Source organism: Carcharhinus amblyrhynchos, chromosome 14 (assembly GCF_965287045.1).
Source record: "Carcharhinus amblyrhynchos chromosome 14, sCarAmb.v2.hapA, whole genome shotgun sequence".
Taxonomy (NCBI): domain Eukaryota; kingdom Metazoa; phylum Chordata; class Chondrichthyes; order Carcharhiniformes; family Carcharhinidae; genus Carcharhinus; species Carcharhinus amblyrhynchos.
The window spans coordinates 2,048,174-2,068,112 of NC_137337.1; the positions used below are offsets into that span (position 1 = coordinate 2,048,174).

The following is a 19,939-nucleotide window of genomic DNA, read 5'->3' on the forward strand; positions in this document are numbered from 1 at the left end:
TGTCCCTGTCTACTGCAATGGGGACGAAGTAGAAAGGGTCGAGAGCTTCACGTTTTTACGTGTCCAGATCACCAACAACCTGTCCTGGTTCCCCCATGCTGACACTATAGTTAAGAAAGCCCACCAACACCTCTACTTTCTCAGAAGACTAAGGAAATTTGGCATGTCAGCTACGACTCTCACCAACTTTTACAGATTCACCATAGAAAGCGTTCTTTCTGGTTGTATCAGAGTTTGATATGGCTCCTGCTCTGCCCAAGACTGCAAAGAACTACAAAAGGTCGTGAATGTAGCCCAATCCATCACACAAACCAGCCTCCCATCCATTGACTCTGTCTACACTTCCCCGCTGCCTCGGCAAAGCAGCCAGTACAATTAAGGACCCACACACCACAGACATTTTCTCTTCCACCTTCTTCCTTCGGGAAAAAGATACAAAAGTCTGAGGTCACATACCAACCGACTCAATAACAGCTTCTTCCCTGCTGCTGTCAGACTTTTGAATGGACTTACCTTGCATTAAGTTGATCTTTCTCTATACCCAGCCATGACTGTAACACTACATTCTGCTCTCGTTTCCTTCTCTATGAACAGTATGTTTTGTCTGTATAGCACGCAAGAAACAATACTTTTCACTGTAGGTTAATAGATGTGACAATAATAAATCAAATCAAATCAAATCAGAAATGGGGTTGTTTGCAGATGATTGCACAATGTTCAGCACCATTCATGACTCCTCAGACACTGAAGCAGTCCACGTTCAAAGCAGGAAAATCTGGACAATCTCCAAGTGGCAAATATCTTTCGCACGACACAAGTGCCAGGGAATAGCCATCTCCAATAAGAGAGGATTAGCCATCACTGCTTGACATTCAATGACATGACCATGGTTAAATTCCCCATTATCAACATCCTGGAGGTTACCATTGACCAGAAATTGAACTGGACTAACCATACAAATACCAGAGCAGGCCAAAGGCTTGGAACCCTGTGGTGAGTGACTCACCTGACTCCCCAAAGCCTGCCCATCATCTACAAGGCAAAAGTCAGGAGTGTAATGAAATATTCCCCACTTGCCTGGAAGAGTGCAGCTCCAACAACACTCAAGAAGCTCAACACCATCCAAGACAAAGCAGCCAGCTTGATTGCTACCCCTTCCATAAACATTCAATCCCTCCACAATTGGAGAACAGTGGCAGCGGTGTGTCCCTCCACAAGATGCACAGCAGGAGTTGACCAAGGGTCCTTTGGCAGCTCCTTCCAAACCCACGACCACTACAATCTAGAAGACAAGAGCAGCTGATTCCTGGGAACACCATCACCTAGAGGCTTTCCTCCAAGTCACTCAGCCTCCTGACTTGGAAATACATTGCTGTTCCTTCACTATCACTGGGTCAAATTGCTGGAACCCCCTCCCTCATAGTACTGTGGGTGTACCCACACCTCAGGAACTGCAGCGATTCAAGAAGGCAGCTCACCACCACCTTCTCAAGGAGCAACTAGAGATGGATAATAAATGCTGGCTTTGCCGGTGATGTCCAAATGCCATGTATGAATTTAGAAAAAGATAACATACATGACCATCTAAATTAATATCGTGCTTTTAACATTACAAAACCATTGAAAGATGCTATACAAATATTACAGATCAATAACTGACACCAGACCAAAGAAGACAATGTCAGGACAAATGATCAAACACTTGGTCAAAGAGGTCGATTTTGAGGAGATTTTTGAAGGAGGTGAGAGAGGTGGGGAGGAAAAGGGGTTGCAGGAGGGAATTCCAGAGGTAGGGACCTAGGCAGCTGACAGCACACCTACCAAAAGTGGGACAGTTAAAAGCACAATGTGCCGGATGCCAGAACTGGAGAAGCAGAGAAGCCAGAACAGAGTAGGATTGAAAGATTTCAGACATTTGCACTGGAGATGGGGTAGAACAAACAGCTGTCTGGAAGGTACTGCACTGCTGATTGGAGTGTTCTCAGGGTTATTTCGGTGGTACAGATGATAGTTGTGACGTTTGATGATGGACATATAAACATCAGAGTGGGAACATTGTGTGTGATGCAGCTAAACAAGCCAGTTTGCTATGCTCAGGACAGGAGTGTGGTTTTAGCCAGCTCATTCACTTCACAGGAATGGAATAGTCCATCCTGGGACTGTCACAACCTTTCCCCTATTTGCTGGATGCTCAACTATGCCAGTGTCAAAGCTTGGGACAGCTGGTTCCCTTACTGCTCTCCCAAATTAGAGCTTTAAGTGGGCAGTTTGAATGCAGTTGACATCTTGGTTGCTATATCAGGGAGGAGCAGAGGCGCAAGCAGAGCTTCGTGGGAGAGTCCCACTGCAAGCGTAAAACACAGGCAAACATCAAAAGAGCAAGACATAAATTGACAACAGTAAAGTGGACTGAATTGTACAGATCAGCCATGATCTTATTGAATGGCGGGGCAGGCTCGAAGGGCTAGATGGCCTACTCCTGCTCCTATTTCTTATGTTCTTATGTTTTTAAAGACTTACACCTTTCACAACCTCAGGGCATCCCAAAGGCCTTCACAGCCAAGTAAATAGTTTTGAAGTGTAATCACTGTTCCAGAAAATGCAAGACAAATTCTCAGAAACAGCAATGTGATAAACACCAGATCATCTTCTTTTAGTGCTCTTGATGTGGAAATGCCGACGTTGGACTGGAGTGACCCAGTAAGAAGTTTCACAACACCACGTTAAAGTCCAACAGCTTTATTTGGTAGCATGAGCTTTCAGAGCACTTCCCCTTCATCAGGCCAGCTTTACTGCTCTTGGTTAAGGGGTAAACTTTGGGCAGCACACTGCAGAGAACTCCACTGCTTATTTTCTTTAAAATAGTGCAACCATTTGACAGACAGTGCAGCACTCTCTCAGTACTGGAGCGTCAGCCCATAACCATACAGACAAACAGTGGAAAGTATTCAAAGTATTTGTTACAATGCAAAACCCCGTATATACCCCTAAAAGGCCAAGGTCCCACTTACGTGACTAACCATCGTCAAGTGATGAGCTGAGAAACAGTGCCAAGATAAGCAGCTTACAAAAATAAAAGCAGAGTCCTCTGAACTGGGTGAGCTATAAGGAGCAACAAAGATAAAAAGGATGAAGCAGTACCAAAATGGAATGTGAAGCAAAATCTTGCAAAATTTTTCAAAGCCAACAGTAAATGCTCTATAAAAATATGAAGAGTAATGAAAGAGAGATCAATTGAAGAAAAATATGAACTGTAACTGAGACAGGAGAAAAAATAGTTTATAGGCTATTCTAAACAGCAGCTGAAGATTGTACTCAAACAGTGAAATGAAAGAAGTGGAAAATGCAGTAATCATGAGAAGGATTCCATACCCAGTGAGAGTCAGCACCTTCAGGAGAGGAGGGGACCCTGTACCCCAATGAGAGTCAGCACCTTCAGGACAGGAGGGGGACCCTGTACCCCAGTGAGAGTCAGCACCTTCAGGAGAGGAGGGGACCCTGTACCCCAGTGAGAGTCAGCACCTTCAGGAGAGGAGGGGGACCCTGTACCCCAGTGAGAGTCAGAACCTTCAGGAGAGGAGGGGGACCCTGTACCCCAGTGAGAGTCAGCACCTTCAGGAGAGGAGGGGGATCCTGTTCCCCAGTGAGAGTCAGCACCTTCAAGAGCGGAGGATAGAAAACAGAGAACTGCTTTGAATTTGGGGTGGTTTTTGTCTCTACATGTCTGTGCTGCTTAGATACTAGAATAAGAGATGGAACTGCATTTTTAAAAATCACATTGCCAAGCCCTTCCCTGGAATGAATGGGCGCTGGGTTCCGAGTGAGTGTCAGATTCCGAGGTAAGCATTGTCAGCCTATGTGAGATCAGCCTGAGGCACAGGAGCTGAAGTTACTCCGTCTCTGAATCAAGCAGCAGCGAGACTGAACGGTTACACAGAAATATATTTTGTAGACGCGTCAATGGCGATTGATTGCTGTGATGAGTCAACAACTCCATTATTGTAACAAGTGAGTGTCTGATTGAGAGGAAGTTAACTACATGGAACTTGGGACAGGTCACGTTGAGCAATTGCAATGTAGGAGCTGGGTTACAATGCAGAATAGAGAGGTAAAGAAAGAGAGAGAGGAACCAGGAGTCCTTTCTGTTTTGATTTGTAGATCAGCGAATCCGAGGAAAAGAGAGTGTCCAGGTTGTGCTGGCTCTCTCTGATACAGTGTGAAAGTTTGTTTAGTGTAATAATATGTAAATTAGGTTTGCCTGGATTGGGGCCAAGTGAGTAGATCATTTACAGACACAATAGTGCTACACCAAAAAAATCAATTCAGATATTTCCTTTGGGTGGAGCTCGCCTTGTCAGCACTGGTGTTATTCCTTCAACTCGGCACAGTTCTGCGGTGGAGCAGAAACTAAACACCGATGGTTTCACTCCTGGCAGGAAGCAGGAGTGGAATTCCAAAGTAGCCCCATTTTTTTTTAAAGGCCTATCATTTTAGTTCTTTCTCTCTGCACCATTGATAACATTTACTCACATCATCTGCAGGACCAGAGAGTGGGAACGATGCTGTCTGCAGGTGATACAGAAGCTGTGGAGGCAGAGGAAGGGGCGGACATCGACAATGTGAAGGGCGTGTTGCAAGGTAAGAGACTCTGGGTGAGGAAGGAAGGGGGCCAAGGTATAAGATTGTCTAAGGTGTTGGTGAATCAACAGATCGCTGATGCCTGTTTTAACACAACCAAATCCCATTGTCTGTAAACTGTGCCCAGCTATCAAAGCCATTCACTCTAGGAGGGACCATCTTCCTATTTTAATGATGCATTTGCCATGGAGTGTGGAGGAGAGGGGAGGGTGGGTTGTGGAACGAGAGGGGAGGAGGGTGGAGAGAGTAGATGCAATAAGGAAGGCAGGGGGAGTGAGGAGGGTGGGGAGAAAGAGGGCAAAACCCTTTCTCTCTTCATATGTAGGAATTTCTGAGGGAAGGTTTTGGATTTGCTGTGATGAATGTGGTGATTGATGGCAAACTCTATGGTGAAGGAAATAAGGTGGCAAAATTACCTGGGTGGGAGCAGGCAAGCAGGAAGCAGCTAATAGGGAATGGACCACCTGCTTTATATCCACTTTACTCCTTCATCTTCCCACTGATTGGAAAGAACACTAAAGGTGCGATAAAAGCAGCTCCCCATCGGCTGTTAGCTCATTCATCAGAGACATGCTGCTCACACCTTTTGCCTCTTCTCGTTTGAAGCTGCTTGCTTTAGTTCTTATTTTATGAAAATTGCTCCTATTTGCATCCACGGCTTGCCGTGAAAAGAATATCTAAACATGCTCTGGACAAGGAAAAAGCCTGGGAGGTGAAACAAACCACAGGCACACCCAGGGTGGGTCATTGAGTACGTCCGAAGGCTGAGTTTGATAGATTTTTGATTGAGAAGGGAGTGAAGGGTTTTTGGCAGTTGGCAGGAAAATGGAGTTAAGGCCACAATCAAAGAACAAAGAAAATTACAGCATAGGAACAGGCCCTTTGGCCCTCCAAGCCTGCACCTGAACCAACTGAACTAAAACTAACTGAACTAAAACCCCTTACCCTTTATATCCAGTCGGATCAGCTATAATGTTGTTGCATGGCTGAGCAGCCTTGAGAGACCAAGTGGTCTACTCCTGCCCCTAATTCTTGTGTTCTTGTATGTTTGCATACTCGCTTACAATGCTGGACTGAAATATCCAAGCGTTGGACACAGCACACAGAGCTGCAAACCCCATGTTTCAACCCAGGCCTGCTCTAATTGATTTTAAACTCTTTTAGATTAGGAAGGGGAAAGGTATGCCAAGCTCTTGCTTTTAGTTATTGTCCAGGATTCCTTGCAACCTGGGAAGGTGTGAAAGGCAGAAAGATCTGGTCATATTTCTATAGGTGATTTCATGACCTCAGGATGTACCAAAGCCAATTAGATATTTTTGAAATCTAGGCGTTGTTTTCATGTAGTGTGCCATGTTTATGATAGCTCTGCTGGGTGGTCTGCAATCTTCCAAACTCTTTAAACTTCAGCCCACCCAAAACTCTGCTGCCCATATCCTCAAGTCATGATGTGGAGATGCCAGGTTTAGACTGCGGTAAGCACAGTAGGAGGTTTCACAACACCAGGTTAAAGTCCAACAGGTTTATTTGGCAGCACAAACCACAGGCTTTCAGAGTCTCTCTCCTTCATCAGGTGAGTGAGGACTTGTGTTCACAAACAGGGCATATACAGGCACAAACTCAAATTATAAGAGAATGGTTGGAATGTGAGTCTTTACAGGCAACAAGTCTTAAAGGTACAGACAATGTGAGTGGAGAGAGAGCCAAGCACAGGTTAAAGAGGTCTTATTGTCTCCAGCCAGGACAGTTAGTGAGATTTTGCAAGCCGTGGAGGTTACAAATAGTGTGACATGAACCGAAGATCCCGGTTGAGGCTGTCCTCATGTGTGCTGGTGTCTTCATGTCCTAAAGTGCCAAGTCTCATTGACAACTGGCCTAGCAATGCCTCAATTTTAAAATGTTCATCCACGTGTTCACACCTCACTTTCCTCACTCTGTAATTTTCTGCAGCCTGCTGAGTACTTCCAGCTTTTTCAGATTTTAAAACTTACCTCTTTGATTAAGCTTTGGTTGTGTGTCCTAACATCTCTTTGTGTGATTTAGTGTTTGAATCTTGATTGATAACTCTCACCTGAGTTCCCTTTTCTTTGTCCATGTGAGTGTCTGTGCTTGTGCGGTCATCTATGAGTGTGTGTTTGAGCCTTTCACTGGAATTCTACTGCCCTGCCTGCCATGGGAATCGGAGAGGGCGAGGGGCAGACAATGGGAAGACCCATTGACCTCGGGTGGCATTTTCCCATCTCAGGTCAAGCGAGGCCGTAAAATCCCACCCTTTGTGTCAATTCAACGAGAACAGCAATGGTCAGTTGTTGTAACCCCGTGGTCAAACACACACAAACACACACCCACACACCCACCCCCACCCACACACCCCCACACACACCCACACCCACACATACCCACACACCCACACCCACACACACACAAACAGAAACACACACACATAGACACACACACGTGCACACTCCCCCACATACCTACACACACACACACACACACACAGACATGGATACAAAAACACACACACACACACACACACACACATGTGCACACACAGACACACAAACACACACGCATGTGCACACACACACACATGCATACATACACACACATGCACAGACACAGGCACACACACACAGGCACACACACACATACACACAAACATGGTTACACACACACATACGCCCACACACCCACACCTACACAACACACACACACCCACACCCACACAACACACACTCCCACACACACACACCCACATAAACACAAACACACATACACACAAACACACACACAGACACCCACAGACGCCCACACACATCCACACACCTACACACACACATAGATACACACACTGACATGCAGACACACACACAGACATGCAAACACACACACACGTGCACACACATGCACATGCAGACATACACACGCACATGCACACAGGCACACACACACACACACACACACACACAGACATGAACAACACACACACAGAGGCACACTCAGTGAGGATATAAGGAAGGCAGTGGCCAGTGAGAGGGGCAAGAGGAATGTGGTGCAAAAGCCCCTGTCCTCTGATGGTTAATTTTGGTCCTCGCCAGTGTCCTGACAGGGAAAAGACCTGGGATTCTCCCCATACAAAGAGGAGGAACATTTCCAATACACCTTTCCAACAATGATTTGATGGGCAATTTGCCTGGAGCCTAGCAACCGAGCCCTACGTCACCTCTTGGAGACAAGTGAATGATATATGGGCGGGGATTAAAATAAAAATAGCTCATATACACAGAAGGGAAAAAACAAACCAGGTTTGTTAGACTAGAACAAAGAATGCATTGAGAATGAAGCCAGGTTAGTGAACTTGTTCCTGTTACAGATGATTACAGTGAGAGATGGACAGGAGCAGGTCACACAGGTGTGAGGAGGTTCAGAGAGTAAGTGTTAGTTTAGTGTTACACTAGCTGTGGTGGAGAAGCTGGTAACTTATAATCCCCTCCCACTGTCCCAGCTCACTGCTACTTGTCTTATTCCAAAGAATTGAAGCTACACCCTTCATCCATTCCGTGGCAGCCTGTCAACCTAGAGTTCAGAATTGGGGAGAGGATATGATGAAAAGGACAAAATGAAGAGAAGGAGCAGGGGAGATGAGAGAGGAATAGGGGTGAGGGAGGGGCAGAATTGAGGGATCTTTGCTTTAACTGCAAATTAGTTGAAAACTTCGATGACTGTGTCTTTTGTTTTCTAAAGCACCCACCAAACAGTGTTAGCTTTACAATCTTGGGATGGTTAACACAGGTCCTCGAGGTCAGAAGGAAGGGGAGTATGCTGTGTAAGATTAATAGATTTCGATGGAGTGTACTAGTTTAGCTTCACAGAGGGACACTGAGAGAAAGAGGGAGAGCCATATGGGTTAAACTGACGCCCAGAGTTTGGAAATCAAAGTTCAGTAGTTGCCTCTAACACACCCTCTAACATGTTTGACCTGCACAGGCGTGGAACAAGAGCACCTTCCCTCCGCTGTGGGCTGGCACGTTTATTCTGTTGCCAATGGTGACAAAAGTAAAGACAGAGGAGGTAAACACACGGCTGGTTGGGATGGAAAATCTTCGGCATGCAGCAGCCTGATTCCCACTCACTGCCAGAGCCTCCACTCACTGACAGCCTGTGATTTATTCAACCTCTTGTTCACTTATATGGATTTTGAAGCATTACTTTGTGCTCAGCATGATGGGACAATTAGACCTGGAAAGCACTGACTTGCATTTCTCTAGCGTCTTTCATAACCTCAGGACATCCATAAACACTTTTCAGTCAATTAAGTCATTTTGAAGTATAATTACTGTTCTAATGAAGGATGTATGCTGTGTTATCAAACACTCCCAGGACAGGTACAGCACGGGGTTAGATACAGAGTAAAGCCCCCTCTACACTGTCCCCCATCAAACACTCCCAGGACAGGTACAGCACAGGGTTAGGTACAGAGTAAAACTCCTTCTACACTGTCCCCCATCAAATACTCCCAGGACAGGTACAGCACGGGGTTAGATACAGAGTAAAGCCCCCTCTAAACTGTCCCCATCAAACACTCCCAGGACAGGTACAGCACAGGGTTAGGTACAGAGTAAAACTCCTTCTACACTGTCCCCCATCAAACATCCCCAGGACAGGTACAGCACAGGGTTAGATACAGAATAAAGCTCCTTCTACACTGTCCCCCATCAAACACTCCCAGGACAGGTACAGCACGGGGTTAGATACAGAGTAAAGCTCCTTCTACACTGTCCCCATCAAACAGTCCCAGGACAGGTACAGCACAGGGTTAGATACAGAGTAAAGCTCCCTCTACACTGTCCCCATCAAACACTCCCAGGACAGGTACAGCACGGGGTTAGATACAGAGTAAAGCTCCCTCTACACTGTCCCTCATCAAACACTCCCAGGACAGGGACAGCACAAGGTTAGGTACCGAGTAAAGCTCCCTCTACACTGTTCCCCATCAAACACTCCCCGGACAGGTATAGCACGGAGTTAGATACAGAGTAAAATCCCCTTTACACTGTCCCCATCAAACACTCCCCAGACAGGTACAACACAGTTTAGATACAGAGTAAAGTTCCTTCTACACTGTTCCCATCAAAACTCCCAGGACAGGGACAGCACAGGGTTAGATACAGAGTAAAGCTCCCTCTACACTGACCCCATCAAACTTCCACAATTGGTACAGCTTGGAGTTAAATACGGAGTAAACCTCCCTCTACTTTCCCCATCAAATGTTCCCAGGACAGGTACAGCAAAGGGTTAGTTACATAAGAACATAAGAAATAGGAGCATGAGTCGGCCATCTAGCCCCTCGAGCCTGCCCCGCCATTCAATAAGATCATGGCTGATCTGACGTGGCTCAGTTCCACTTTCCCACCTTCGCCCCATAACCCTTAATCCCCTTGCCTATCAAAAACCTATCTACCCGCGTCTTAAATATATTTAGCGAGGCAGCCTCCACCACTTCAACGGGCAGAGAATTCCAGAGATTCACCACCCTTTGAGTGAAGAAGTTCCTCCTCAACTCCATTCTAAACCGCCCCCCCTTTATCTTGAGGCTGTGCCCCCTAGTCCTACTGTCCTTTCTGAGCAGGAAGAGTCTCTCCACCTGTATCCTATCCAACCCATTCATCATCTTATATGTCTCAATGAGATCTCCCCTCATTCTTCTAAACTCTAACGGGTACAAGCCTAGTTTATTCAGCCTCTCCTCATAGCTCAACCCCCTCTACTCCGGTATCAGCCTAGTAAACCTCCTCTGCACTCCCTCCAAGGCCAAAATATCCTTGCGTAAGTGCGGCGACCAAACTGCTCACCTGGTTTCAAGGAGCCAGAGGAATCAGAGAATGGGAATAGAACATAGAACATTACAGCGCAGAACAGGCCCTTCGGCCCACGATGTTGCGCCGACCAGTTACAAAACAAAGACCCACTAACCTAAACCAATCCCTTTTCGTCCATAAACCTATCCACGGATCTCTTAAACGCCCCCAAACTAGGCGCATTTACAACTGCAGCAGGCAGGGCATTCCAATCCCTCACCACCCTCTGGGTAAAGAACCTACCCCTGACATCCGTCCTATAACTACCCCCCCTTAATTTAAAGCCATGCCCCCTCGTGCTAGATTTCTCCATCAGAGGAGAAAGGCTATCACTATCCACCCTATCTAAACCTCTAATCATCTTATATGTTTCAATAAGATCCCCTCTTAGCCGCCTTCTTTCCAGCGAAAACAACCCCAAATCCCTCAGCATCTCCTCATAGGACCTTCCCTCCATACCAGGCAACATCCTGGTAAACCTCCTCTGCACCCTCTCCAAAGCCTCCACATCCTTCCTGTAATGTGGGGACCAGAACTGCACACAGTACTCCAAGTGCGGCCGCACCAGAGTTGTGTCCAGTTGCAACATAACGCTGCGACTCCTAAATTCAATCCCTCTACCAATAAACGCCAAGACACCGTATGCCTTCTTAACAACCTTATCTACTTGATTCCCAACTTTCAGGGATCTATGTACACATACACCTAGATCCCTCTGCTCATCCACACGATTCAAAGTCCTCCCGTTAGCCCTATACTCGACACATCTGTTATTCCTACCAAAGTGAATTACCTCACACTTCTCCGCATTAAACTCCATCCGCCACCTCTCGGCCCAGCTCTGCAACCTGTCTAAGTCACCCTGCAAACTATGACACCCTTCCTCACTATCTACCACACTTCCGACTTTGGTGTCATCAGCAAATTTACTAATCCACCCAACTATACCCTCATCCAGATCATTAATAAAAATTACAAACAGCAGTGGCCCCAAAACAGATCCCTGAGGCACACCACTCGTAACCGAACTCCATGATGAATATTTACCATCAACCACCACCCTCTGTCTCCTATCCGCTAGCCAATTCCTGATCCAATTCCCTAGATCTCCCCCAATCCCATACATCTGCATTTTCTGCAGAAGCCTACCATGGTGAACCTTATCAAACGCCTTACTAAAATCCATATACACCACGTCCACTGCCTTACCCCCAGCCAACTCTTTGGTCACTTTCTCAAAAAACTCAATGAGGTTAGTAAGGCACGACCTACCCACCACAAAACCATGCTGACTATCTCCAATCAATTCATTACTCTCCAAATAACTATAAATCCTATCCCTAATAATTTTTTCTAAAACCTTGCCCACAACAGAAGTGAGACTCACCGGTCTATAATTCCCGGGGAAGTCTCTGTTCCCCTTCTTAAACAATGGGACAACATTCGCTAACCTCCAATCTTCCGGTACTATATCAGAGGCCAACGACGACCTGAAGATCAGAGCCAGAGGCTCTGCAATCACTTCTCTTGCCTCCCAGAGAATCCTGGGGTAAATCCCATCCGGACCAGGGGACTTATCTATTTTCAGACCCTCCAGAATATCCAGCACATCCTCCTTATCAACTGTAACACTGTCAATTCTACTCCCCTGCAACCCAGTGTCCTCCTCAGCTATATCCATGTCCCCCTGCGTGAACACCGAAGAGAAATATTGGTTCAATGCCTCTCCAATCTCCTCCGGTTCCACACATAACTTCCCTCTGCTGTCTATAACTGGCCCTAATCTTGCCCTAACCAACCTTCTGTTCTTGACATACCTATAGAACGCCTTAGTATTCTCCTTAACCCTATCAGCCAAAGTCTTCTCATGTCCTCTTTTAGCCCTTCTTAGCTCACTCTTCAACTCCCTCCTAGCCAATCTAAAGTTTTCTAGTGCACTACCCGAGCCCTCATGTCTCATCCGAACATAAGCCTCCTTTTTCCTTTTAACCAACGAATCAACTTTTTTGGTGCACCACGGTTCCCTAGCCCTACCAATTCCTCCTTGCCTGACAGGGACATACCTATCACGGACTCGCAGTAGCTGCTCCTTGAAAAAACTCCACACTTCGGACGTTCCCAGTCCCTGTAATCTCCTAGTCCAACCTATGCTTCCTAATTCTCTCCTAATAGCCTCATAATTATCCTTCCCCCAACTAAAACCACTGGCCCGAGGTTCATGCCTATCCCTTTCCATCACTAAGGTGAACGTAACCGAATTGTGGTCACTATCACTGGAATAGAGTAGTTATCCAGTGGATGGGACGTGGTGTTCCACAAGGATCAGTCCTGGGACTGTTTCTGTTCACAATTTAATGATTTGCACTTTGGAATCAAAAATACAATTTCAAAATTTGCAGATCACACTAAATTACAGATGTATCAATACTAAAATGAGGAGAGCAAAGGCATGGTCGCTCAACTTGCAGGTGACACAAAGGTAGGTAGGAAAGTATGCTGTGAAGAGTACATAAGGAATTGCAGATGGTTATTGATAGGTTGAGTGAATGAGCAAAGATCTGACAGATTGAGTGTAATGTGGGAAAATGTGAAGTTGTTCACTATGGCTGGAAGAATAAAAAGGCAGAACATTACTTAAAAGGAGGGTGGCTACAGAATTCTGAGGTGTGAAGGAATCTAAGTGTTCTTGTGCATGAGTCACAAAAAGTTAGCATGCAGGTACACCAAGCGATTAAGAAAGTTAATGGAATGCGTACTTTATCATGAGAGGAACTGAACAGAAAAGTAAGGATGATATGCTTCAGTTATGTATTGGTGAGACCAAATCTTGAATACTGTGTGCAGTTTTGGTACCTTGTTTAAGGAAGGATGTAAATGCGTTGGAGATGGCTCAGAGGAGGTTAACTAGATCGATATCTGGAATGAACAGGTTGACCTCTGAGGCAAGGTTGGACAGACTGGGCATATTTGCACTGGAAAAGAGTGATTGAACTACATAAGATCCTGAATGGTCTTGACAAGGTGGACTGGAAACAGTGGTTCCTCTCATGAGTAAGTCTAGAAATAGGGGGCATTGTTTAAAAAATTAGGGACCTACTTCTGCTCCTAATTTGCATGTTCACATGACTGCATCAAATTACAGAGGATATTAATAAATCCCTGGATTGGGAAAATCATTGACAAGTTAAATTCAACACAGATAAATGTGAGGTAGGAAGAGTAGGGAGATGACTCTTGAATTAGAATGTTCAATTCTGGGTGGAGTAGAAGAGCAGAGAAATCTCAGAGTACAACTATGTCAATCACTAAAAGTTACTCCACAACTTGGCAAGATAATAAAAAATCAAATCAAGCCAATGGGTTTACTTCTCGAGGGACAGGATTAAAATTAGAAGGTTATGCAAAGCTTGTAGCAAACCTTGGTTTGACGACTCTTGGAATATTGCTGTAGTGCTGGTCACTATGTTCTAACACAAATGTAGAGACACTGTAGAGAGTGCAGAGAAGATTTACAAGGATAATACCAGAAATATGTGGATATGCACATCAGGAAAAGATTGACAATTGTTAGGAAAACAAAGGTAGCTTTAAGGGATTTGCATTTGTATTGGCAGACTAGTTTTAAGCGGGTTTAATTTAATAGACGTAGTAAGATTTGAGAGAAATTACTGTAGTTTGGGAGACATTATTTGAAATAATTGTGCAAATCGGTGGCTGTATCTTGGAGTTTGTTGAAAGTTTTGAAGGGAAAGAAATCCTAAAAAAGTTGATATAACCCCCTGGTTGGGATTTGGTAGTAGATGTGGAAGGGAAGTTCTGTACAAAAAAGTCATTAGGAAAATATGGATTGGATTTTGGAATGCCAATCGCTCAGGGAAAGCATTATTATTATGAGAGATTTTCAGCGTGTTTTTGGGAGTTGATTTCGGCAACGTTCATGTGGTAATCATCTGGGGGGATTATGAGGAGAAATCCACAGATACTAACTTGGGTTCAGAGTGGAATGTGTATTTGACTACAGTCATACTGTGTGCTTAGAAGGGATTTGGTGTATCAATGAAACCATTGTAGCTTAAGCTGTACTTTGTAATCTGTGTTAATGTTAAAACCCGTATGTAATTGTTAAAATAGAGGAGGGAGTAACGGAGTATTGTATTATTATCCAATTGTTTCATATTTAATAAATGTGTTTTACTCAGTGTTAAAACTAATTAGCGGTCCACTGACTGTTTCTCCGCATTTTATTAAAAAAAGTAAAGATTATGGTGACTTGAGCCACGGTTCCATTCTGGGGTCTTCCCTCCAGTTATACGTCAGCTGGGATCGTAACAGTCTGATTCTCTTTTCTCTTCGAAAAGAGACTGGGGTGACATAGTAGAAGTGTTTAAATCATGAAAGATTTTATAGAATGGACACAATATCGATAGAATCTTCCCTCTTGTGGGGAAGTGCAGAATTAGAGACCATCAGCATAAGATAGTCACCAAGAAATCCAGTCAGGAATTCAGGAGAAACTTCTTTCCACAGAGAGTAGTGAGGATGTGGAACTCATGAACACAGGGAAAGGATTGTAGTGAATGCATTTAAGAAAAAGACAAGTGTATGAGGGCAAAGTAAATAGGTGGTTATGATGATAGATTTAGATGAGAAAGATGAAAGTCAGCTTAAGTGGAAGATAAATGCCAGCATGGACTGCCTAGGCTGAATAGCCTGTTTATCTCTGTGTAATGCTATGTGGTATCAGGATTTCTAGAATAATGACAGACCTACTGCATGACTCTCCCCAGAACATTGAATTTAGCTTGTGTATTAATTTACAGGGATATGGAGAAAAGGCAGATGAGTAGGTCTAACTGAGGAGCTTTTACAGAGAGCTGGCATAGACATGACAGACCAAATGGCTTCCTTCAGTTGTATAATTCTATGATTCCCTTCCATGTTCTACTTTCTCGTTCTATGCTCTATCTGAGCCTCAGACAGAGCATGTTCTATACCTGTCTGAGGCCAGAGCTCTCCATTCACCTGACGAAGGGGCAAACCCTGCAAGCTTGTGAGTTTACTATCAAATAAATGGTTGGATTTAAACCTGGTGTTGTCAGACTTCCTACTCTCCCGTACAATGGACTAAAGGAACTAAGTGAATTATTGTTGTCAGCAACCAGTTATCAGTTACTTGTATCAATGACCACTGCCCACCCTCCCCCCCAGCCACACCTCCCCCTATGCTTACCCCTCCCCAGCCACACCCTCTGTAATGACAGAGTGAGTTAATAACCTCAAAGCTGGAAGCACCTGTCAAACTGGCTAATGTTACAGGTAAGTCTAGTTGGGTTGTGTTTTGTTATATTCCAGGTAACCTTCCTTTGCAGGACTAGCAAATTATAAATAACTCTACCTCAATGCTTAGCATCGCTGCCCCACACCTGTGTATTTACCCTTGTCAGAGTGCTTGAGGCCCTTTGTGTCCTCCCTTCATCACTATCACATTAAGGAACATGCCAGTTGTATTAATCACTGTGTGAGAAGAGATTAAAAACAACTTTATCGAGATCCCTGAGTCAGGTTCCACCTGCTGATTATCCCCATCCATTTTAGTGTGGGCATTTCTAGTGGTGTTGCTTTAGTAACCAGGTGAACCTGGTCAGGTTGTTGCTGAATGTTGGGAAGTGGCGGCAGAGGCATGGATTCTCAGTGTAGCCACACTCGCTGAAGACAAGTTCAGTGAGACAGTCAGTGATGTTGATGGGAACGGAAAGCTGTAAACTGACTGACTCAGTGATTGGACAGAACTGGCAGATGGAGCTCTTTCTGGGAAATTCTGATACCATCCAATTTTAACTTAAGAAAACAATATTTACCAAATGGTGAGAAGCTGGGAACTGTGGAGGAGCAGAGAGAGAAAAGGTGGAAATGAGTAGACACTGATGTGTATGGGTACAAAATATAATTAAAATATGGAAATAAGTATTGGGTCTCTCTATTCATATTAATGGCTGCTCCTAAGGACATATTAGTGAGAGGCAACATGGTCTTGTGAAGGGGAGGTCGTGTCTCACTAACTTGATTGAGTTTTTCAAGTAAGTGTTGAAGATGAGAGTTGGGCAGTGGATATTGTTTATGTGGACTTCAGTAAGGCCTTTGACAAGGTCCCTCATGGCAGACTGGTAACATCTAAGCCTGATGTTGACAAGTTATTGCAGCATTTGGACATGAACTGCTCCAGTACTGAGGATTTAAGTTGTGAATAATGCAGCCATCAGTAACCTTCCCATCTCAGACCTTACGATGGAGGGAAGGTCATTGATGGCTGGGCCAATGACACTACCCTGATGGAGTCCTGCAGAGATGCCCTGGAACTGAGATGACAGACCTCCCCCCCATAATCACCACCATCTTTCTTTGTGCCAGGTATGACTCCAACCAGTGAAAAATTTCCCTCTAATTCCTGTTGATTCTAGGTTTACTAGGGCTTTTTGGTGCCACATTCAGTCAAACACTGCCTTGATATTAAGGGCAGTCACACTCAGCTGGTTTACTGAGAGAATGATGAGAATGTGGCATTCATTATCACAAGAAGTGATTGAAATGAATAGCATAGATGCATTTAAGGGGAAGCTAAATGAGTATTTGAAGGAGAAAGGAATAAATGTTATGATGGTGGATTTAGGTGAGAAAAGACAGAAGAAGGTTCGAATGGAACATAAACACTGGAATGGGCTGGTTGGGCCAAATGGCCTGTGTATGTGCTGTGTACACTGTAAGAAGTCTCACAACACCAGGTTAAAGTCCAACACCAGGTTTATTTGATAGTAAACCCACAAGCTTTCAGATGCTGTTCCTTCATCAGGTGAGCAGAAAGTTCTCATCAGAAACATATTTCAGTATTCTGTAAACCGTGTGTGCCTTTATATGCCCTGTTTCTGATCAGAACTTTCCACTCACCTGACAAAGGAACTGCATTCCGAAAGCTTGAGCATTTATTTTCAAATAAACTGGTTGGACTTTAACCTGGTGTTGTGAGACTTCTTATTGTGTTTACCCCAGTCCAACGCTGGCATCCTCACATTATGTGCTGTATATCCAGTGTTAATATTGTTAGCTCTGAGATCATTGCACTGGGCCACCCAGGAGTCTTGTTAGCTCATCAGATTTATCAACAAAGGAAAGAAAAGTGAAACTGCTGGAGTTAAGGGAGTGCAGTTCCGGATCTCTGTATAGATTATAGTAACTGTTCAATGTTTGGGACGTAGGCAGAGGGAGGGCTGGATCTCGAAGCGTTTAATCTGCTGTCTCCCCCTCCAGTGGCGTGTGAGGCTGAGACACACTTTTCCGTTTTATGTTGTGTCTGAGAATCCATCCTGCAGAGCTGATAACAATGAGGCCTTTGTGCTCTGACCTACTTCTCCCCATCTGTCCTTGTCCTTAATGATTATATTCATTGTTTACTGTCTGGTGTAGGCCCAAGTGTAGGGGATTGTCTGTGAGCTGGGGAGAGGGTTGCTGTTTACTGCGGTCTGTGCTGTGCCCTGCACTTACCCTACATTCTTTTAACTCTTGAATGCAGGTGTTGCTTTCAAGGCTGAAATGCCAGGTTACTTCAGAGGGCAGTCTTTTCTTTTAATTTCACTTTATTGTCCATATGGATATTCACTTTTGAGTACCTCGTTCTTGTGATAAAAATTACATGTAAATCAACACTAACAGTAAAAGTAAGAGAAGGACCATATCAGAGGGTTAGGGTCATTTCCTTTAATTAAAATAGGTATTGAAACTTGAGTCCTCCCCTGAGTGCATATCTTCATTTGTATATTAATATATATATTATATATTAAACTCTTGTTCAAAGTTCTTCTCAAGAAGAGCACTGATTTGCCTTGAACCTGAGGGACTATAGCCTGTTCCCTGAGCACAGTAATAAACAGAAAGAAGTCTCACAACACCAGGTTAAAGTCCAACCAGTTTATTTGATAATAAACCTGTTGGACTTCAACCTGGTGTTATGAGACTTCTTACTGTGTTTACCCCAGTCCAACACCAGTATCTCCACATCACAGTAATAAAGACAAGGGATGATTCTCATTGTTCATCACACCATTTACTTTTGTCAACATTCTTTGAGAGTTGATTTCAGCAAGAAATTCTGCTCATCAAATACTCTTCCCACTTGGTTCAGTAATCTCTGTACCTTTAAAGAGTCAACGTTCTTAAAAAAGCAATATCAGGAGAGACATCCAAAAAATATAGTAGTCTCAACTACAGCCATATAGATGAGTGTAATGACTGCAGAATCTACAGGAAAGGATTTTAATTTTCTGGAGCAGTATAATGATGTATGAACCTTGGCCACTGCATCTGTACACTGTTCCTTTCATTTCAACTATATTAATACCAAGATACTTCTCATAGATCATAGAACCCTACAGTGCAGAAAGAGGCCCTTCGGCCCATCGAGTCTGCACCGACCACAATCCCACCCAGGCCCTATCCCCATATGTCTACATATTTTACCCACTAATATTGATAGTGGCAGATTCAACAATGGTAATGCGCTAGAATGTCAAGGAGAATCCCAAGGCCTTCTTTAAATATGTGAAAAGTAAAAGGATGAGAAGAGAATGGATAGGACCTATAAAAGGTGAAGGGGGAAAGGTCTGTGTGGAACCAGAAGAAATGGCAGAGGTGCTTAATGAGTACTTTGCCTCAGTATTCACGGTGGAAACTGATCTGGGAGATTTTGCTACAGGTTTGCAGCAAATGGAAAAGATTGAGTATGTGGATATTAAGGAAGAGGATCTGTTAGAACTTTTGAATTCTATCAAGATAGATAAATCGCTGGGACCAGATGGGATGTACCCCAGGTTACTGTGGGAGGTGAGGGAGGTGATTGCAGAGTGCCTGGCGATGATCTTTGTGTCGTCAATGGACATGGGAGAGGTTCCGGAGGATTGGAGGATTGCAGATGTGGTTCCTATTTTCAAGAAAGGGAACAGAGATAGCCCGGGAAATTACCGACCGGTGAGTCTGACCTCAGTGGTTGGTAAGCTGATGGAGAGGCTTCTGAGGGACAAGATTAATGAGCGTTTGGAGAGGTTTGGCATAATCAGAATCTAAAGTTAAGGAGATGGTACAGGTAAGGATAGAGGCCGAGGATGTCCCAATAATAGAGGGAGTAAGGGGCGTGAGTATGGTTGGTGGCGTTCCAGCAAATAAGGTCCAGGTGAAGGCTGGGATGAAGGTGCTTTATCTGAATGCGTGAAGCATTAGGAATAAAGTGGATGAGTTGGTGGCACAGATCGACACAAATGGATATGATCTGGTGGCCATTACAGGGACGTGGCTGCAAGGTGACAGGGACTGGGAGCTGAATGTCCAGGGGTATCAAGTGTTTAGGAAGGATAGGCAGGAGGGAAAAGGGGGGGGCGTAGCTCTGCTGATTAAGGATA

At 44.5% G+C, this 19,939-nt stretch overlaps 1 protein-coding gene across 6 annotated transcripts in view; it reads left to right on the forward strand.

Moving 5' to 3' along the window:
- Positions 1–3,942: 3,942 nt before the first annotated feature.
- Positions 3,943–19,939, forward strand: part of LOC145352383 (nesprin-2-like) — a 243,402-nt gene continuing 227,405 nt past the window's right edge. For 5 of the 6 annotated variants that reach the window (XM_080202160.1, XM_080202159.1, XM_080202158.1 and 2 more), the window contains exon 1: positions 4,407–4,638. In XM_080202160.1, the coding sequence (XP_080058286.1) occupies positions 4,560–4,638 (79 nt within the window). In that variant the 5' untranslated portion in view covers positions 4,407–4,559. Of the gene's footprint in view, positions 4,009–4,406; positions 4,639–19,939 lie in introns of those variants that run through there. The other variant, XM_080202157.1, reaches the window with a different exon arrangement.